This window comes from Meles meles, chromosome 19 (genome assembly GCF_922984935.1).
Source record: "Meles meles chromosome 19, mMelMel3.1 paternal haplotype, whole genome shotgun sequence".
Lineage (NCBI taxonomy): Eukaryota > Metazoa > Chordata > Mammalia > Carnivora > Mustelidae > Meles > Meles meles.
This window is the reverse complement of record NC_060084.1, coordinates 10,860,419-10,883,535: the sequence shown is the minus strand read 5'-3', so window position 1 is coordinate 10,883,535 and position 23,117 is coordinate 10,860,419. Positions and strand designations below refer to the sequence as shown.

Genomic DNA, 23,117 nt, shown 5'->3' with positions numbered 1-23,117 from the left:
TGGCCGCTGAGCTGGGTGAGGGGTGGGACGGGGTGGGAGCTGAGTCCCCAGCATGCACTGCGGGCAGCCCAAAGCCTGAGAGGAAGTTGTGATGACTCCCGTTCTGCCCTCTAGCTCTTGGGAGGAAAGTGGATGCCGGCCAGAACTCTCTTGCTGGGAGGTAGACAGCCCAGCCTGTCCTGCGTGCAGGTGGTGAGGGGTGCAAAGAGCAGCCCCGAGGGCCAGGGAGGCCTCAGTCTCCCTCGGCCTATCCTAACAGGTGGGGAGGGCAGCCAAACAGTTCCATCCTGCTCCTGTCATTCGGAAGCCTTCCTTCTCAGTGTCCAAAGAGATCGAGAAGAGTTGGGGGCTAGGACCTCCACACCGAGACAAAGCAAGGGCTGTAGAGAAAAAGAACGGGCAGCACATAGGCCAATGATGGGCCAGAAGCAGAGGTGAGCGGGCTGCAGCACTGGGGGAGAAGTGGGCTGGGCTAAGAGCCCCAGCCTGGGCGGCACATCTGCTCACAGCAGCAGGAGGGGGCCACAGAGGGTGAAGGTCCGGTCCCAAACTGCCCCCTCCACAGTTAGCACAGGTGCTCCCTGCTTGATGACAGGGCAGTCCTTCGGAGACTTGCAGGGATGGGTGTGAAGGCCCAGTACTGTACACTGTATGTTTATGTTTGTAAATGTGTACATTATATATGTAATACATGTGTTGTATGTATAATATATGTGTATATATTTATAACATAATGATACATAATATGTATAACCTATAGCATATTCAGACATGTAAATGCGTGTGTACTAGGCATATATAACTTTAAATCTACAAAATATTGACACATATAAATACATATTTTTATACATTTATATATACATATAGTGTATAAATGATATAATGTATATGTGTATTTCTGGTTTGTGTGAATTCATGTTTATGTATATGTATACATGTATCTTCTTTTTTAATAACACACTTATATGTATATGTGTTCATATAAAATATATTCATATATATTTATGAGGATAGCATACAGTAAGTGAATGCCATCACTTATAATTTAATAGCCAAATGCTAAGTTTGTACTTATTAATGTACATGTATACATTATGTTATATGTATATGTATGTACATATATGTATTAAATTATCTATATATTATACACACATACATATAAGTACACATTTTGCATATGCAAATATACTATGTGCATACTGTAATACATACATACTATTATGTGCATAAAATAAATGTACATATATATACATTTCTGATGAAGGGACCAGGATGGTAATGATCTGACATCGTATTTTGTTTAAAAATAATACAATTATGTTTTTGAACTGACTTAGTATGTTATTTCAGATTTGAATGCTCCTTGCTTAAATACTTACTTATTTATGCACTCTGGACAATGATCATATGCTCTCTGAGAAGCTGTAAATTATTAATCATGAAAATTTGAGGAAGCCGAGAGTTCTAGATGAGAGATGAGTCCAGAGAAGACTAGTTCACTGGGTTGCTTTTCTAGAGTCCAGGATTGGGTTTCTCAGCTACTGCACTATTGACATTTGGGATTGGATAATTCTTTGTTGTGGAGGGTTGCCCTGTGCACTGCAGGATGATGGCAGCACCCCTGGCCTCCACCCACTAGATTCTAGAATTTCCCAGAGCTGTAATGACGAGAGTGTCTCCAGATGTTGCTATCTGTCCCCTGGGGTGTTAAGTCACCTTCAGCTGTGGTTCACAGCTTTGCAAGTCTAGAACGTGAATCTCACTGCAATCAGAGAAAACTTGTTTTCTGGAATTCAGTTCACAGGAGACTGATGTTTAATCCATAATTCCATTTTCCTAAGGTCTAGAGGGAACTATTCGCTCCAGACTCGTTATTGCCATCTGAAACCTCCCTCCGTTGTTTCAAGACTGTTGAAGATCAGTAGTTTATAGTTTATTATTTTATACTTTTTTGGTAATAAGTTGCTTGGCACATCTGGAATAAGAGTAATACAACTTCTCTCTCTCTCTTTTTTTAAGATTTTATTTATTTATTTGACAGAGAGATCACAAGTAGGCAGAGAGGCAGGCAGAGAGAGAGGGGGAAGCAGGCTCCCTGCTCAGCAGAGAGCCCGACGCGGGGCTCCATCCCAGGACCCTGAGATCATGACCCGAGCCAAAGGCAGACGCTTAACCCACTGAGCCACCCAGGCGCCCCAGTAATACGACTTCTTGAGAGACAGTTGTTTATGTCGTAATAGTATCTGATGAAATTCCTGTATTCCAAATCTAAAGAAATAGTAGTTGTAGTTATGTCGTTCTCACATCCTGGATTCTAGGCCCCAGCTAACTTTTTAGACATCGTGGTTCCACTACAGTGAGACAAGCAAATTAACCAAAGTCTGTATGTCAGTTACCTCATCGGTAAGTAATATTGGTATCTCAAAGAGGAGAGAGAGTGATAGAGATTAATAACTTTGTGAAATTGTTAAGTTCTTAGCACAGAATATTCACTGAATATCTGTTTGTTATTATTAGTTTTATGCAAGAATAACTTTAGAATATTTTATTGCTAAATAAACACACAGTAGTTCATGGGGGAAATATGTATGTTGGTGGTAAAACATAATAAGGTCATGTAGTCACCACTCAGACCAATAACTGGAACTTTACCAAACACCAGAAGCCTCCCTGACCCATTTCCCATATCCTATGTATTTTCCCCCATAAATGAAATCACACCCATTCTCTTATTTTAATCCCACCATAAGCTAAAAATAGAACAGTATTGATTCTCAGTTTATAATGGCAAAAACAAATGAGCAGTAAATATATAGAGTGATTGCACTGGAGAGGCATTTTACATCTGAAACATCGATTTGAATCTGCATAATTGATTGTGAATTGCGGTTAAACACCCTTTTTTGGTCACACTTACACCTGAATACTAATGATGATTCAAAAATGACTGTACTTCTGGTAAATACACACCGGCACATCCCTCTCCCCATAGAGATAATGCACTTGTTTGCACGTGCGGACGCACGCATGGCCCTTTCCACAGTGCTCTAAAGCATTTTGGTAAGTTGCTTATGGTTGGGCGTAATCAACTCCCTCTGTCACCCTACGGATTGTGTGTTTCTTTATGTCTGCCCTCCTTAATACTTGAATTACCACCAGATGGACAGGGTCAGTACTTAGGCCAATCAGTAGACATGCAGGAACCGTGGGCCAGTTACCAAGCCTGTCCTAAGAGTTAGCTGAAGAACTTCATGTGTGCAGGAAGAAAAAGTGGACTCTAAATGAAAATGAGATGGTCTTAAAAAGTGAAATGCTGGGCGCCTGGGTGGCTCAGTGGGTTAAAGCCTCTGCCTTTCGCTCGGGTCATGATCCCAGGGTCCGGGATCGAGCCCCGCATCGGGCTCCTTGGCGGGGAGCCTGCTTCCTCCTCTCTCTCTCTCTGCCTGCCTCTCTACTTGTGATCTCTATCTGTCAAATAAATAAATAAAATCTTTAAAAAAAAAAAAAAGTGAAATGCTTTCTCAGGCAAATTCTTCTGAAAGGCATGCCGATGTTAAGCTGGCATTCCTTATCTCTTATACTCTAGACATTTAGCTTTAAAGAAAAACATTTCAAATAGTGGGACTGCAAAAATATTGTAGTTTGAATACTAAAGCAATGGAACTACTAATGACTTAAAAAAAAACTGTTCAGGCAGAACAAGCTTCATAAAATTTCAGATGAATCTAGATAATTCCTAGATTAATGTAAATGAAATTGCTTACTGTTAATTTAAAAATAGGGACAATAACCTTGCATGATTTTTAATTACCAATTATGTTAAATTCTAAATATGAAAGAAATATTTTTTCTGATTAGAGTAAAAAATGGCAACAACTTAATAATTGTATAAAATAAAAGACAAATATATAAAGATTGAATATATTGAAGAGCTAACTCTTATATAAAATAAGCAAATATGGATATTGTGGTCACCATGAGATTATTCTTATCCCTTCCCTCTTTCTTTGTGCCTTATTTTTAATTTTGTATGTGGTACACATAAAAGCATAGATGATAGGGACGCCTGGGTGGCTCAGTGGGTTAAAGCCTCTGCCTTCAGCTCAGGTCATGATCTCAGGGTCCTGGGATCGAGCCCCGCATCGGGCTCTCTGCTCAGCAGGGAGCCTGCTTGCCCCTCTCTCTTTGCCTGCCTCGCTGCCTACTTGTGATCTCTCTCTCTGTGTGTGTCAAATAAAGAAATAAAATCCTAAAAAAAAGCATAGATGATAGACAGATGTATGCTTTCATATATATCCTTCTGTGCATGTTGATGTATACATACATGTATATACACACACTATAGACACATTACCTTCCTCCAGAAGTAACCGCTATCCTGAATTTTATGCTTTTCATTTGTTTTTTTTAAATAGTTTTAAAAATTCTCATGTATTCCTAAACAGCATATTGCTTAGCTTTGCTTATTTTTAAGATACGCAAAACGTGTCTTTTTTTAAAAAATATTTTATTTATTTATTTGACAGAGATCACAAGTAGGCAGAGAGGCAGGCAGAGAGAGAGGAGGAAGCAGGCTCCCCACGGAGCAGAGAGCCCGATGCGCGGCTCGATCGCAGGACGCTCGGATCATGACTTGAGCCGAAGGCAGAGGCTTTAACCCATTGAGCCACCCAGGCGCCCCTCAAAACATATGTCTTATATGGTCTTTTATAATTTGATTTTTTTCACTAAAAATTTTATGTCTAAAGATCCAACCATATCTTAGGTGTGCATTCCTGTGTTTCCTTTGTACTGATGCAGATTACTCCACTCTGACGAGTACAACAATTCATTGATTTGTTCTTTGGTCATTGGGTGTTTGAGTTGTGAACAGTTCTTTCCTATTATGAATAATGTTGCTAGAAACTGCATGTCTCCTGGTGCACGATGCAAGAGTTTCTCTAGGTCAGTGTTTCCCAACTTTTCTCTTCTCATGGGACAGAGAAAATACTAGTACTTGTATCACATCCTTGGGTTAGAAAGGCAAACTTGAGACCAGCGGTTCGTCCTGGGGATACTCTGCCCAGGAAGGCATAAGGGGATACCCTGCCCAGGAAGGAATTGGAGGAGCGTCAGGGTACGGAAGGTTCAAATGCACAAGCTACTGACAAATTGATTTTTAAAGTAGGTGCTCAAATTTGCACTCCCACTAGCAGCCTGTTGGAGCTTCTCTTTGGCCCACATTCTGCAGATGATCTGGTGTTGTCAAAATTCTCAAATCTTGAGAATATACTGTCTGTAAAATAGTATCTAACTGTAGTCTTGATTTACACTTCTTTTTGCTGATGCGTTAGATCATCAGTTTATATAGGTTCTGTTCTGTGAGCTCTCCGCTCTTCCCTTGTGCTTTTTTTCCAAGTGTGCTCTCTAACTGATTTAAAGGTAGTTTTTCTTTCTCTCTCTCTCTCTTTTTTAAAAAAGATTTATTTATTTTAGAGAGAGAGTGTGTGTGTGTGTGAGTTGGGGGTCAGGCAGAGGGAAAGAATCTGCAAGCAGAGTCCCTGCTGAGCATGGAGCCTAACCCAGGGCTTGATCTCATAACCCATGAGACCGTGACCTGAGCTGAAACTAAGACTCAGACGCTCAACCAACTGAGCCACCCAGGCACCCCTGTTTTCCTTTATTTTGTTTTATTTTCCTTAATTTGGGATACTAATCATATGCTGTTTTGCACGTACTTTTCCTGGGTGATGTTTCTCTTTATGTGTCTTTTGGCAACCATAATTTCTTAATTTTAATATAGTTTAATTTATAAATCTTTCCTTATATACATTTTTTAGAAATTCATGCTGATTAGGTATTTTTGTTTCTTGCTTTTGGTAAAGCTTTTTTCTACCTCAAGATATTATAATTTCTGTGGAAATTTTTCTTCCCTATTTTCCTATTCTCTTGTCTTTAAATTCTTTTTTCTTTTCCTACTGAACTTAATAGACCTCTAATGGAAAATTGCGTATAAGCCGTGGGCATGTTGTTCGAGATTCTGGTATTTTTTTGCTTTGTTTGACCTGTTGGATCCAAGAAAGCTGTCAGCACTGTACTAACCTCAATGTGGATTTTCCCTTTTGGCAGATGATTGTGATGAGCCTCTGGTGTCTACCTTGTCTCAGGCATCATTCAGCAGTTCGTCCGAACTCTCTAGCAGTCATGGTGCTGGATTTGCAAGACTAAATCGAAGAGATGGTAAGTCTGCTTTTTTCCTTCTGATTGGTTCATGATGAATCTCATTAATTTTCCGTTCTCTTATAATAAAATCATTACAAGTGATATATTGTGAAAGGAAGGTCATTTCTCAATGAGCAAATGGCTGGAACTCATGGGACATATAGGGCCTGTAGGACTGGTTCTGGAACGGCCAAGGGTCACATCCTATTTTAAAATCCTGTATCATCATTTCAGCCCCAGAAGAACCGAATTCCTTCAGTATGGGTGAGCTTCATATATCTCTTATAAAATAAACCTTTCCACAACAATATACAATCATTATATATATAGAAGCCATGAAAATTGAATTGACCCCCTATTTCAAGTTAAATAGGAAGCATGAAGAAGAGGTAATTTTCAAAGATGCTAGTTATTTAAAAATAAGAATCCCACAGTTTGTTGCATTCTCAATATAGGTGACAGGATTTTCTCTCCTGTGGAGGAAAGAGAACTTAATAAGTTTCGTGCTCCTGTAGGAATACTCAGTTCATACTGTTGACAATCTCTTAGGTAGGTTTTGTTTGGTTGCTTGACTATGTTTAGCGGAAGGTGCGGATAATTAAAAGGCAACTTGCTATTGAAATAAGAGAGAATTTCAAAACTCTGCACACTTAGAGACAGCATCATCGTGGCCCCTTTCCATAATATGCTAAGGCAAAAGCCATCTGCACTTACATTCTATGGAAGGAGGCTTGGCAATCCTAACACAGAAAACATTTTTAGCAACCATGAAAAAATAGACACCGACATCATATATTATTGAAACCGTGATTTGCTCATTTATTATCCCCTTCTCGCATGCCATATGTCAGCCACTTCTCATTTTTCTCCTTGGTATTATCCTTGGTGCTGTGGTAATGCTTGAGCACAGTGAACATTGGACATAACAAATGGATCATACGTGTGTCTGTGTCTGTCTGTGTTTTGCCATCTGGTACACATGATGAATATCTAATACTTTAGCATGACTTTAAATTTAAGTTTATTTTAAAATGATATCTCCTCTTATTTGAGACAATCAGTTATGTGTGTTTCTGGGTGTGAAAGCATCAGTGGGAGAGCAAACACGGAGATCCTTGTATCAGATGGGGAATTTGAAGAGTTTTGAATACATTTGCGTAGACCCTGCTTGTCTGATACTTTTATTTGCCTTGTAGTGAGGGTTAATGGTCACACTGGACTCTCTCTCCCTATTTGCAGTTCTGAATTTTTGACTGACCAAAGGCAAGTAAGCTCTCCTAGCCCCTCTGGAGACCAGTCCAGCCCCTGCCCCCACAGTTCTCCTAGCAGGAATGCTGACATCACAACACTGATCTTACAATGAGCCTTCCCTCTTATAGTCCTTTTCAAAGTAAGGCAGGCTTTTACGTTTACCACAGCTCCATTTGAATAACAAGAGCTTTCTTAGAATCTGGCCCATGGAAGGGTACAAAATTTAATTTAACTATTTATTGTCATTTTGTTTGTTGAAACTTAATAAATCACACAAAATATATATGTTATTAATGGATCAGGTCATATTTTACATTTATTGGTAGACTCATCAGAAGTCTTCATGAGTGAGACTCATTTTCATTCTTAATTCGTTTCTATGGCTCTTGGTGAACCACAATATCAAACTTCATGAATCTCATTTGCATGTTAATGAAATGGAGAAACAAAACGGGATCATTTTAATTATCTTTTGCTGGTTGTCAACCTACTTGATTACATTTTTTCTTTTTTATTTAGTTTTACTTTTTTCTTTCCTCTTAATTACATCAAGTGTTTACAAAGAATGTCAGATTTTGAGTGATTTATTAAAGGCTATATATTATTTCTACTATCTACATTTCTTGTAGTTTATTTATTTATTAATTTTTAAAGATTTTATTTATTTGAGAGAGAGAGTGTGTGAGAGAGAGCACGAGTGCGGGGCAGGGAATGAAAGAAGCAGGCTCCCTGCTCAAGCGGGCTCCCTGCTCATCAGGGACCCTGGCACAGGACTTGATCCCAGGACCCTGAGATCAAGACCCAAGCCAAAGGCAGTCGCTTAACCGACCGAGCCACCCAGGTGCCCCTCCTTGCAGTATATTTAGATTAGGCTGTGGAAGGGTGTTTCGTCAAGTCAGGAGGTCAGGTATAAATAAACCAAATCAACAAATAAAGGTCAAAGTGTCCCAGAAACACAGATAGAGTGACCTCTCTCTCTTGTGGAATCTAGAAAACTTAAAGTCAGAGAAAGACAAACAAGAAACAAAGAATCAGGCTCATCCAGCTGCTGTTCTCTCTCTGTGAGCTAAATGCCTTGGTTAACTGTGAACATAACGAGGCTCCGTTATTCCCGTGCTGGGAGAAGGAGACCAGGAAAAGATACTGTTGAACATAATGAGTCTACCACGAGGGAGGAAGAAAAATGAACCTTTCAAAGGTATATTAATTAAATTTTACGAGTTGAATACTATTGTGGGTTGAGTTGTGTCCTCCAAAAGGATGTATTCAAGTTCTCACAGATACTTACCCACGTGACTCTGTTTGGACATAGGGTCTCCACAGTGTGATCAAGTTAGGGTCGTATGGGATTAGGTCATACTGGCTTTGGATCAGTAAGCTCCAGATCAGGCCTTCTAAAGATTTGGAGACACACAGAGACAGAAGAGACCAAGAGAAGAAGGCCGTGTGGAAATGGGAAATGTGGAAACGGAAGCAGAAATTGGAACGATATGGCTCCAAACCAAGATATGTGTATATTGCTAGTAACTGCCAGATGCTAGGAGGAGGCCGGGAAGGAGTCTTTTCTAAAGCTCCAGAAGAAGGAGCATAGACCTGCCGACACCATGATTTTGGACTTCCAGCCTCCAAAACTGTGAGAGAATAAGTTCTGTTGTTTTAAGCTGCCCAGTTTGTGATATTCAGTGTTAGCAGCCTGGGCAGCTAGTACCAGTGCCGGTGAGCAAATGACTTCTTTTCCATACTTGTTTGTACTGGGAGGATGCCTCTCAATTTGAAGATTTCATAGCTCAGAGAACTGTAATCCAGATGTAACGTAAATAACACAGACAAACAAAAACCCATCACTGCTAATACTGGCTACATAATGGAATTCAGCCCCTCTCTGCCTTTATAGAATACCATATTGTTACAGTTTCAGTGTAGTTTGAATTATGATGGGTACCTAAAGTTACTGCTGTCAATGTCAAGTTCAAACAGGCTCTAGTGCACCATTTGATAGTCCAAGTGTGTTCTTAGGACAGAATATAAGGAAGCCACTTAAGTGGAACTGTTCCTCATGCTGCAGTGTAATCCAAATGACAATTTGTATGTTCATGTGCTCGGGAAACCTAGGAAATGGTTTATTGCAAACTGATATACTTGTGTGTACACGTAAAATAGGAAAGTAGTAAATAAAGTTATTATGCACAGCAAAAATAAAATACAGGTATGAGTGCAAACATATATACGTACATGTGTTTTTTTATATAGCAGATTGCTTCCATAACTGAAAAATATGGTAAGTTTTCTCTCATCTATTCTGTAAGATCAAAATATATCCTATTTTGCTAGAAAGTTGAATGTTTGTCTCTATTTTCCCACTGTCAGTTTTTTTTAACTGCAGCTAAACCCTTCTACTCTAAATGCTTACGGAGCAGTGTTTTCCCTATGCCTATAGAATTTGCTGTTAAAATCAAGCATCTATCTGTAGAGAAATTAGCATATTTGGTTAATTGACAGAACTCCCATTTTCAGATGTACTTCTAATGAGAATAATCATGATATTCTGTACAGGGTTATTTGGTGATTTTTACTGCCCTAAATCACTGTGCTTGTTCGCATACAACTATCATGCCTAAATTAAAACCCAAAAGAAAAATCCCCAAGGTATGCATGATGCATGTCACTGCTGAAAAGGACGGATAAGGTGAATGTTTCCTGCTGTTAAACAGATTGCATAAAATCTTTTATAATTATCACATTTTTAAAAAGATAATGTTAATGCACTTAATAACAAATGCTTTCTTTATGAGGAAAAGAATAAGAGATGAATTTTGCACAGAACTGGAAAGACTCAAGCCTAAGGAAAGGGGAGCCTCGTTGGCACAGTGGGTGTGGGTCAGGAGTGTGCCTGAGAGGTCCCCAGGACAAGAGTTGGGGTGGACAAGCTTCCCGACTGAAAAGAATTCGGATTTGGTGCATTGGGGATGGCCTTTTCTTGTATGTGTTAGGGAACAAAAGATGCCAGGAATTTATTTGCTTCTGTGTTCTGTTTCCCCATTAAATCCAGAATCTGATGTGCCTAAGTAAGCCCTTGGCACCTGAGGAATTACCAAATTGCAAGGGTCATACACCTTTATGCTGATTCGGGCTGGGAGTACATGACTTCTCACCAGCTCTGCCTGATTCTTCTGTCTCCTGCCCTAATTTATCTCCAGGATTAGGAGATACACAGTTCTTAACAGTGAGATGAGAGCACTTAAACCCAACTAAATCCCTGAGTAGTCATATCCCTGAGAGTTACCCCTGTAGTCACAGAACACAAGCATCCCCAACACGCTTGAATCTTAGCTAACGTACTCTCATACTCTCCCTCTCCAGTGGATCATAAAATTTTAAGTGAAAAGCAGACACTTCCGGATTAGCCATATCTGAGACCAGGTCACCATTCTAGGGTTTAAATTACTGAAACCTCTTACTCATTTAAGGACAGAAAAAAAAATTTAACCACTATGATTTAATTTCCTACTTTTCTTTCTTTCTTTTTTTTAAAGATTTATTTGTTTCAGAGAGTGGAGAGGGGAGGAGCAGAGGGAGAGGGTAGGAGAATCTTAAGCAGACTCGGGACCAGGCACAGAACCTTATGAGAGCTCCAAGTGGAGCTCAATCCCATGACCCTGAGATCACAGCCTGAGCTAAAACCATAAGTCGGATGGATAACCGACTGTGCCACCCAGACACCCCTTTAATTTCCTAATTTTCTGTTGAAACAATAGGGATGCTACTGAAGTGGTATTCGCTTTATGGAAAATGATCTTGGCTCTGATATGACCGTAGGAAAAGCACTGTCCCAAGAGAATGTTAAACAGTTTCAAAGCATGTCCTGCGCATTAACCGCAGTTTAGCAAACCTCACGGGACCAAATGCATACATTACAAAGGTAATCTCGGGAAATTTGGGCTTCCATGTAACTCTGGTAGGAAGAGTTGATTTCTTCCTGACTAATTTCAAAGCTAAACAGTAATTACACTTATATTTTATATGTCCATTTGTAGCTCGAAGTAAAGATAAACGTTCTCCTATATCCTTAGCCAAAGTCTGTGAACTAGGGTCATCTGATGGTTCTATTTAAAATATTCTACATTTTTAGCAACCGGAAATTGGTTTACGAGGTTAAAAAAGAACTTCCAAAGAGATTAACATTTTGATAAAGGTTTGGAAAATGAAGTTCTAGATCAATTTTATGGTCCGTGGGGTGTCACCTGTGCTTATAGATTATATTTTGTATGCTGGCCTTGAGAAGGTGGAATAAAAATGAGTGAAGATTTACATCTTATTTCTCCATCTACCTATATCCTGTGTTCATTAAAGCAGAGGAGAGCTTGCTGTCATTTCTGTGATTAATATAGAATCACTTCTGCTCTTCTATTGATTCACTTGACTTAACACCAGAGTTGATCATCCACCTGGCCACTTGGCTCTCTCTTTACTTTTGATGTGGCCGTCCCTTCTGGGCTCCTTCCTTAAGGGTACGGTCCGTTCTCTTCTCATCTCTTCTGCCAGAGTCCTGGTCTTCCCTCTATCTTCCCTTTATTGTCTTTGTCTGCCCTCTAGCACACTTCCTTCAGCTCTAAATCAATCTGATAATGTAATCCGAGTAGATGCGTCAAATAGCCAATCCTAAGCAATTTATAGTGATAAAAAAAATCTGGTTTTGGCAACACAAAAACTAGATCGTAATACCAAATTATGAGTTGCCTTAGGGAAATGAAATTTTCTCCTTTCCTATAAAAGTAGGGGATTGGGGCGCCTGGGTGGCTCAGTGGGTTAAGCTGCTGCCTTCAGCTCAGGTCATGATCTCAGGGTCCTGGGATCGAGTCCCACATCGGGCTCTCTGCTCAGCGGGGAGCCTGCTTCCCATCCTCTCTCTCTGCCTGCCTCTCTTGTGATTTCTCTCTGTCAAATAAATAAATAAAAATTAAAAATAAAATAAAAAAAATATTAAAAGTAGGGGATTGAATTCAAGGATCTGTAAACTCCATGACAATATAGCCTTCTTATTTAGACTACTCTATAGGCAATATCTTTTCTTTGTGACTCACTCTAATAATGGAGAGTTTTTCAAAGCATGTGAGTGAGTGAAAGTGAAGGGCCTTCAATAAGAAAGTAAGTAGGGGACGTTAAGGCAGATTGTTCTTATTGAAGGCCCTTCACTTATTGAAGGCCCTCAAGTGAGAAGACACAGAATGCTCCTGGCTTAAGAAATGCCCTAAACTAATCCTAATCCTAAATCTAGGAATTCAAGTTATAGATATGATTCTACTGAAATTGAAACAGTGCCTCAAATTTGGTCAGTTAAAATACATTCAAAAAATTTAAAGTTATCATTAATACAATGTACCTTTCTTTGTGTATATCTAATACTTTTCAGAGTGCCAAGGAGGAAAATTTCACATGTAAGGACAGAGAAAACCGTGAGTTATGGGATCATGTGGTGTGTTAGGTGGATTCTTCCAGAAGCACACCCTGGGCCATGATGAGGTGCCGGTAGTTTATTAGGGGATATCTACCAGGAGAAAACAGTGAGGGAGGTGGGGGAGAAAGCAGAGTGAGGAAGGGAAAGAAACCAAACAATTGCAAGTCAAGTCCTATACACAGCCTGATCCCCCACGAAACTCTGGATGATCAGATTATTCCTAAGCTGTTGTCCTACCTAATGGTAAATGAACTGAGTCTAGCAAGGTGGCTGGTCAATTTAGGAAAGTTAATGTCTCAGGCAGCCTAGGCTGCTGTAACAAAATACTATAGAGGTCGTAAGTGGTAGGTATTTATTTCTTGCTGTTCTGGAGGCTGGGAAGTCTTGAGATCGAGATGGTGGCAGCTTCAGTTCCTGGTGAGAGCCTGCTTTAGCTCGTAGATAGCCACCTTCCTGCTGTGTGCTCACACAGCCTTTGCTGGATGTGTCTGTGTAGAGCGCTTCTCTCCGTCTTCCTCTCCCGAGCACGAATCGCCATCACCAGCGGCCTACTCTCGACCTAATCTAAACCGAAATCCTTCTGCAAGTTAGCCCCAAATACCATCACACTGGGGGTTAAGGTTTCAACTATGAATTTTGGGGGGGACATATTCAGTCTTGAACAGCTTCATTTCTGTAAACTAGTAAACCAGCCAGAAAGTGTTAACTGCTTGAAGAGATCTGATAGAAACCCAAGATAGCCAGGCTTTCAAGGGGGACAGATCCTGGAGAGAAAGGAAATAGTATATAGCGAGCCTGACATTTTCTGCACCAAAGAAAAGTTTCAAAATATAAGAAGAAAAATGGACAGAAACAATAGGAGAAACAGACAGTACAAACTGAAACACAAAACAGAGTGAGGAGTTTTTAACTGCTATCTCTCTGAATCTTTTTTTTTATTTTTTATTTTTTTAAATTTAAATTTATTTATTTTTTCAACGTAACAGTATTCATTGTTTTTGCACAACACCCAGTGCTCCATGCAATACGTGCCCTCCCTATTACCCACCACCTGTTCCCCCAACCTCCCACCCCCGACCCTTCAAAACCCTCAGGTGGTTTTTCAGAGTCCATAGTCTCTTATGGTTCGCCTCCCCCTCCAATTTTTTTTTTATAAACATATAATGTATTTTTATCCCCAGGGGTACAGGTCTGTGAATCGCCAGGTTCACACACTTCACAGCACTCACGATAGCACATACCCTCCCCAATGTCCATAGCCCCCTCCCCTCTCCCAACCCCACCTCCCCCCAGCAACTCCCAGTTTGTTTTGTGAGATTAAGAGTCATTTATGGTTTGTCTCCCTCCCAATCCCATCTTGTTTCATGTCTCTCTGAATCTTAGTGAAGAAGTAGGCGAAAAACACTGCAAGTACAGAAGATTTTAACAGCAAAGTTAACAAATTTGACAAAATATGTGAATATGTAATTTATATTTGTAAAATGGGTAGGTTGGATAAAACCCTACCCCCAACAACTACAGAATACACACTCTTATCCAGTGTACCTTTGCATATTTACTTAAGATTATTCTGGGCCATAAAAATTGTGTGAACAGATCTCAAAGGATTTAAATCCTACAGAATAAGTCCCTTGGCCGTAGCTGAATTAAGCTAGAAATCAATGATTAAGAAAAACTTCAAAACCTAAAAAAGGTGTGGAATTTAATTAATATACTTTCCAAAAAGAAATCTCAATGGAAATTAGGGGACATTTTAATTCAATGATAACCAAATACTGTAGGTCAAAACTGAGATGAAGCTTAGTCCAGGCTAACAGCCTTCCTTGCACATATTACAGAAAAAGGGCAGGCTAAATATTAATGACCCGACCATTGCCTACTCCTTCTATTTCCTGAGAATTTCTTTAAAAAATGGCAGATTAAACCAAAAGTAAGCAAAAGGACAAGAAAAAAGTGCATTGATTAATGAAATAGAAAAGATGCAATACAATCAATAAGACAAAAGTCAAGAGGATATTTCAACAAACTTTTCTGCTAATCATGGTGAACATTTTAATGAACTGAAAAAATTATTGGAAAAACACAACCTAAAAAGTTGTGCCCAAGAAATAAAATGGATAATTTAAATATCCCTCTGTCTGTTAAAGATAGTGAATCCATAATTCACACGCTCCAATGGAGAAAACTCCAGGCTAAAATGCCTTCATACGTGAATTCTCCCAGATACTTTTAAGGAAGATAAAACTCTAATCTTCCACAATCTCTTCCAGAGGACAGAAAAAAAGTCAAAATACTTCCCAGCTCATTCTATGAGGCCAGCATAACCTTGATACCAAACCCTGTCAAGGACAAACAAGAAAGGAAAATTAAAAGCCACTCTCTCTCATGAATATAAATGCAAAATACTCCAAAGAAAATGTTAGCCCATATGTGTGGAGGGACTGGGACTGAGCTTCAGAATGAGAATACGGCCTCTTGGCTGGAAAGCACATGGGCTCTCCAAGCCGGGTGGGTCATTTCACCAAAGAAACAGTGAAAGCAGGGGCGTGGAGCCTTCCAGTCTGATGTCATACAGAAGAATCCTGAGCATCTTCCCTAGGAGGGGATCACAGAAGTGTGAGGATAGCCAGCAGGAGAAAACCATCTTTTTTTTTTTTTTTTTTTTTTTTTTGTATCCACTCTTACTAGAGACTAAGGTCATTAAAGATGTTCTGTAATCTGTTGGACACCTCTTGGGTGACACGTCCTCTCAGCCACACCTCTATCTCTAGCCAGTGAGGTAAGGAGCAAGTCCAGCTTCCAACAGGTATAACAGGGCCTCCTCTGGGATTGTACCACTTACCTGAAGCTTCCTGCCCATGGTTCCCTTGATGCTCCCAGGGAATCCAAGGGGCATTATAATTGTGATCGTGGAGTATGGGGAGTAGTACCTGCCTGTGAGGCTGATCTTGACCGACAGAGAACAAAAAAAAAAAAGGATGGATAAAAACCTCCTGCTTTGTCCTCAGGGTGGAAAGTTCTGAGATGCATTTCAATAAGGCTGCTCCGAAGTATTGAACTATTTTATTCACACATTGTTTTTCTGATTTTGTTTCGTTGTGTGTGTTGTCTTATATCTCATAGAGCTTCTTTCTCATGATTATTTTGAATTCTTTGTTAGGCAGTCTGTAGATCTTTATTTCTTTGGGGTCAGTTGCTGGAAGTTTATTAGTGTCTTTTGGTGGTGGTGTGTCTGCCTGATTTTTTTTGTGATCTGTATAACCTTGCATTGTTGTCTGCATTTGAAGGAGCATCATGGGACAGGTCCCTGGGCAGGCAGGATTGGTCCCAGACTGTATCAGAGAGGGCCTGGAACTGATTCAGATGGCTGCGTCAGGGTCCACAGCTTGGACCAACGTCTGCACGCCTGCTTTCAAGGGCATGGAAGAAAGTGTCTCTTGCCAGACTCCTGGGTGGGCAGGACCACTCAAGGACTGTGGCTAAGAGGGGCTAGAGCCAAGTCACAGGGCCACTTCACGGTCCAGTAGGGTCAAAGTAGGCAGGCCAACCCCGAGAGGCGTAAGTGGGTGTGTCTCCCTCCATGGGCCTGAGTGGGCAGGACTGCTTCCAGACTGCAGCTGACAGGGTTTAGAATGGGGTACAGGACCCCTTCAAGATCCACAGTCACACTGAGATTTCAGGGCTGACCTCTGGGGGCAGGCTCCTGGAGGGGCAGGACTGCTTCCTGATTGGGCAGTGAGGGGCTGGCCCAGTCTCCTTGTGGACAGAACTGCGGGGAGGGACCGGAGCCCAGTTGCAGAGCTGTTTCAGGATCTCCTTCCGGATGGAAAGTGGAGGGCCTCCCGCCAGGGTTGCCGTCAGTTGTGTCTCCTGGTGGGACCCTGGGAGGGCAGAATTGCTCCTGGCCTGTGGCTGGATCCCAGAGCTCCCATGATGGCATTTTTTTGTCCATGGAGGGCTGCCAAATTATTGTTGCTATGGGTGGATATGAGCAGGAGATTTCCTACTCTGCCATCTTGCTGATATCACTTTATATATTCTGTGTCTGTCTATTGTTATCATCATCTGTCTAATGATCTGTAATTTAAAACCTGTTCCCATAAATTATCTCATTTGATTTTTTACTATAACCCCTTTGAAGGCTCCCCTGCAGATGTAGTTCCGTGAGAAAAGATGTGGAAAAATTACAGGATTTTGTAAGGCTCTCTCTTTGTTTCTTCTCAAATAGAACTATATATCAAAGATTTTCTCCCTCAGTGGGAATTGTAAGGTCCTTAAAGGTCTAATAATTTAAGTAGAAAGCTAGCCCCAAATCCTGTTTAAGTGATTTGAGGATTGTTATTTTTCTTTTATCTTTTCTACCCTTTAAAAAAAAGTTGACATATAATGAATGTTAACAATAGAAAATAAAAGGGACACATGTAAGATGGACTATATAATTGGCCATATAAAATGTAACTGATTTAATAGACTATATAAAAATATCTGACTATATAAAAATGAAAAACAGGATCAGAGACTCTGTGCCAAAATGAGAATGTTTATGTGGGTTTTTCCAAAGCCTCTTCCTTGACCTTGGCATTGTGCATGCCCTCCTAGAACGAGCTGGCTCACGGCCAGGGCCTCAGGAGGAGGTCTGTGCAGACAATTCCCACATTTGCGCTGGAGGAGAAACATGTCTAACAGTCTCCTTTCTTGTATTTTCAACTGCCTGCTAGAATTTTCCAGCTGCCTATGAGATGTCTTGTCTTTATAAAAAAGCTCAACATATCTTAAGTTAAATATTAAGTTAAATATAACACCTCCAGACCCGCTTCTGCTTGTAATTATTTTTCTTTTCTGATTCCTGGTGGTTATCTTAATCACCATGGCTTAACATTCTTAGACTCATCTTTTAGTTCTCTCTTGATCCTTCCTTCTGAAGATGATAAGCTCTACGTGTGGATGCATGCAATCTCTCTCTTATATTTTGTTTGTTTGTTTGTTTCCATTGCTATTACCCTGTTGCAGTTTTTGGATTTCCCAGTAAGGTTATTTTAATAGACCCATAACTGCTCATTCAATTTTGAGGCTTTCCTCAATAAAAATACATTTTCAAATGTAGTTGTGACCTTGTTTTTGCCTGTTTCAAGTTTCAACCCCAACTTCATTGCACTTATGGATGTTTCTGAAAATGTTTTCTTAAAGTCTAGCTAATATCCTGCAGTGGTTGAGCAGATAATTTGGTAATTTTAAGGAAAGAGGAAAAAATATTCATAAACTTGTTCAGATTAAATAGATAATCTGTGAATTGTCTGCCATTTACCAACAGAGTGTAGCTTCTCTTAACTAACCCATCTTTGCTTAATTTGTGGACTCTTATATTTGTTCTACAAACCTAATTATTTAATCTAATAAGCCTAATAAATACTACATGGCGTTAATTCTACGAGTAGCACAAACCCGTAAAGGGCTCACTGATGCATAAAGTATCGATGGAATAAAAAAGTAAGAAATAGAAATTTGAACAGTACCCTAACTATAAGGAAGGACCATGATTTTAGTACAAAGAACAAAACCCGCAAGCTGGGATAGATATGTGAATATTTGAGTGTGGTGATTTCATACAAGCATCCAAATAAAGCAAGCACTGGAGAGACGAAGCAGAGACATGGGATCTAGTAGAAAAAGACTTTAAATCAACTGTCTTAAGTATCCTCAAGTAACCAAAAGAAATGAGGAGAATAATGTCTCAACAAGTAGAGAATATCAATAGAGAGTTACACATTATAACAAGAAAAAAACTAGTGTTTCTAATGTGAATGTTACGAATTTTTTCTATAATGGAAAAGAACAGAACTACATAGGCATCCAAGTTGGGCTCCTTATAACAAACAAACAAGCAAAACAAAAACCCCCAAACCTTCTCATTATTGATATGATGGGGAGCCAAGTAGAGTAAGTTTTGCAGAATTCCTCTATCAAAAGACACTATCAAAACCTATATTTCCTGGAAGGGGAAGTGAACCATGAGAGACTATGGACTCTGAAAAACAACCTGAGGGTTTTGAAGGGGCGGGGGTGGGAGGTTGGGGGAACCAGGTGGTGGGTAATAGGGAGGGCACGTACTGCATGGAGCACTGGGTGTGATGCCAAAACAATGAATACTGTTACGCTGAAAAAATAAATAAATAAATTTTTAAAAAAAAGTAAAAAAAAAACAAACCTATATTTCCTTAGAGGCTCTGGATGTGGAAGAGTAGCTGTTATGAGAAAATGCTAGCAGACTCCTGCTTTCTTCGATATGAGAACTACTTTGATTTCTGAGTTTTAATCCTGCTTCTGCCTTTATGAGAGTCAAACCACTCATCAGTCTTTCAGTCTGGTTTGTCTTGGTGACCCATGCTGGGGGAAAAAACACTTTTTCTCCTGTTCTGGTTCGTCTGATGTGCCATGTGGCAGCCTAGAGTGTGCGGTGGGGCTGGACTGAGGTGTCAGTGGGTGGACAGGAGCGGCTTCATTCACAGAAGGTGGTTGGCGACAGTAGCGGGTCTCAGTGTTATGGTCTTATCAAACTGTGGTCACCGGGAAGTGTGGGGGTACGGAGTTCTTTCCACGGTATTGTGCAAACAAGTGGGCATTCGTTTCTGCTTTTCTGCATTCAAGCACAATAGTTAATGTGGGGAAGGGCGAGCCCATAAATTCCTATAATGAAGGAAGACATAAAAACCTTTTTAATGACAATAATAATTCCTTCAGAGATATTTCTGTGTGGGGGATGATTTGGGGAGCAGCAATGGATATGACCTCCCCACCTGTCCTTCAGCTCCTCTCCCAGCTCAGAGAGGCACCTGTCACCCAGTTAAAGAAAGGGGGTCACTGCACAGCTTGGGAACAAACTAAGTGGTACCTTTGAGGTCTAGGATATAAAGAATTTGAAGGAGAAATGAGCAGCCCAAAGGAATCCCTTTTCCCCATATCCCAATGAGAAGAGAGAAAGAAGGTTTGGAAAAGTAGGAAGAGGGTTGGACATGAGCAGGCACGTGTGAAGCCTTGTTTTCCTTGAAGTCCTGCCTCAGATGAAGTTCACAGTCAGCAATGTCACATGAAGGTTCATTCATGTTCAGGTGTCTGCCTGTGAAGGCTATGAGTGGAGTGGGTGATGGGGGGGGAGCCTGCCCACCCAAGACAAGTCACCAGATCACCCTTGCGCTACAGTGTAGACGTGGTGGTGCGGCAGAGACCCTACGGCAGCCCCAGATGACCTGTGGCAAGAACTGGGAGATACTGTGGGTGCCAAGAATGAGCGTAGGAGGTAGGGAGTGGGGAGGTGGGTGTGCACAGAAGGTCACACCTGGGATGGGAGGAAGAACGTCCAAATGCTGTGACTAAGCACGTCCTGACCAACCCTTAGTGGGTGATGAGAGCAGAGGGGAAGCTGGTCGACTGCACGTGTCCAAGACCAGGAAGTAGTCTTCCTGTCCCTGCTCTCGGGGCCGGCATGAAGGGAAAAGACCCCTGTAAACATCTGGAAGCCGAGGTGACAGAAGTAAAATCCTGAATCGACTGAGTAAGCCATGAACAGGACCGAGTTCCTCAGAAATGATTAGATTGATTTTCTACATTAGAATAGAAACTCAAGAGAGAAAATTAGATTGAGTTAGGGGGGAAAATGCATTTTTCATACCCGAGGCTATAACTGAGAAATTCATAACTGCAATAGGATTCTGGCTGCATTGCTCAAGTAGCTCATCTGAACTGTGGTCAGTAACCTGCTGGCTGGTGGGAGCCCACTGTCTGCAGCTCTGCCCAAGTCTGCGTCAACAAATCGGGAGCTGGAAATCTGCCGTTGGGGGAGCATTTACACCACAGGAATTGACAAATGCTACAAAGCAGGGCTCCCTCCCCTGCATGCTCCCCAGAGGACAACATGTTAAACACCTGCTGGCTTACCACCTACCTGAATTTATCTCCTGAGAGTCAAAATATAATGATCTTGGGGGAAAATATTAGAATTTCTTTTACAAATTGGACTGCGATGCAAAAGACCTGAACCAAGAGTTTGATGTGTTCCCAGTACTTGATTGTTGCATATATGTTGCATATATGTTGCATATATATTTACATATATGCAACACATATATGTATGTATAATATTATGTAAATATATATATTTATTTTTTATTTATATATTATTATTATATATATAATTATATATAATTATATAATTATTATATTATATATATTACATATTATTTATTACATATTATTACATATATATATTTACATATGTATTACATACATATATATTACATATTATTTATATATATTACATATTATTGTTGGTATTGTTGGTAATGATCTTGGGGGAAAATATTAGAATTTCTTTTACAAATTGGACTGCGATGCAAAAGACCTGAACCAAGAGTTTGATGTGTTCCCAGTACTTGATTGTTTGTTGCATATATGTTGCATATATATTTACATATATGCAACACATATATGTATGTATAATATTATGTAAATATATATATTTATTTTTTATTTATATATATTACATATTATTGTTGGTATACTCATAATGCATATGTAAGTTCTTTTTTTAAAAAGCAATTTATTTATTTATTTGAGAGAGAGAGGGCACAAGTGGGAGGGGCAGAGGGAGAGGGAGAGACAGAGAATCTTAAGCTGGCTCCACACCCAGTGCAGAGCCTGACTGGGACTTGATCCCACAACCCTGAGATCATGACCTGAGCTGAAACCAAGAGTCAGAAGCTTAACCAACTGTGCCACCCAGGAGCCCCTGCCCCTATAAGTTCTTTAGCATAGTGTAAAAATTTTGTTTCTAGAACCACATTCAAAAAGAAAGTGTATAAGAATGTATATCCCAAGTTGAAACATTCAAACTTCCAGCTTTTGGGTTTGGACATGTTGGTTGGCAGACTATTTGATTTTATGCTAAAAGGAGAACAGCCCTCCACTTGATGTCTGTCTTTTATCCAAATATCCGGAAATCTCTGACAGAGCCACAAAATTTCCTGTTTTTCTCAGTGACCTAAGAAGAGGAGTTAAAATATTTTATGGAGTAACTATCAAGAGTGAGAAGTTAGGGCTGCTCGCTGTGTCAGTGGCCCAGACAGATCAAGCTATCCATCATTAAGCTAAGTATAGCTCAGCTTAAAAGATTGCAAATAATATATTCTCGTACAACAATGTGAATAAGCATGCATCTTATTAGTGATCCCAAATCTTACTTATTCTGTACATTTAAAATTGTAGATTGTCTTTTGTGATGTTAATTTATCTGAAGTTGGTGATCCACACGTGCGCCAACACAAAACATGCACTAAGTGGTCCTCAGACGCTGCAAGCTTGACAGTTGTTTTCCTAGCTTTGAATGAAAGACTTTCTACAGTCTGGCTCCACTTTCCTTTCCTGCCTTAATGACCACTGCCCTCTCCATGCCCTCTCTCTCCCTTCAGTCCAATTACTGCCATTCTGAAAAATGTGCCTTGCATCTGTCTGCCCTCGTATCATTCCTCTGCTTGGAAGGCTCCAACCCTTCATTTCGACCTTTCAAAATCCTACCCTAGAACCTAACAGGAATGTTTCTCTCTCACTAATCACTCAGCCAGCAACACTCTCCAGATCCTCAACTTCCGTAGTGTATGTCCTCTTTCAGTTCCGCATATAATACACATCACCTGCTCATGTGTCAACTTCCTGTTTCACAAAAAGCAGACTTCCTGAAGGTGGAAGCCATGTCATCTGTGATGCAGACAGGCTCCGGGGTCAACAGTGTTCAGGGCTTTGTCCGATTTTAGCTCTGTGACTTTTCGCAAGGGACTACCACCTCCCTTTGCCTCGTTCTCTTCATGTCTAAACTAGGAAAAATAGTAGTTTCCCTCTCATAGACTTGTTGTGAGAACCCAATGAGTCAGGACAGGGAAGCACATGGGCAGCTTCTATTTATAACTAGTGATCCAGAGTCATTCCTGACATTCCTTTTGACTACGTATGAGCTAGTACATATAGTGATTGCATTTGGTTCACTAAGTGTGGGTATTAGTGGTGGTGATTAGAGCAATATTGATAATTCCTTGTATGTAGTAGCCTTCTCTGAAAAGTTTATGTGTGGTCTAGTAGTGAAAACCATAGCCAGTCGGTATGATTAGGGAGATAAATTCTATATTCTTTGTTATGAGGGATGGTATTTAGAGATTTTGAAGAG

General features: G+C 40.3%; 1 protein-coding gene across 2 annotated transcripts in view; it reads left to right on the top strand.

The window, feature by feature from the left end:
• The window catches only part of CNTNAP4 (contactin associated protein family member 4), a 260,192-nt gene that overhangs the window by 30,164 nt on the left and 206,911 nt on the right, over positions 1-23,117 (top strand). For both annotated transcript variants that reach the window (XM_045989410.1, XM_045989411.1), the window contains exon 2: positions 6,109-6,219. In XM_045989410.1, coding sequence (XP_045845366.1) covers positions 6,109-6,219 — 111 coding nt within the window. The remainder of the gene's footprint in view (positions 1-6,108; positions 6,220-23,117) is intronic.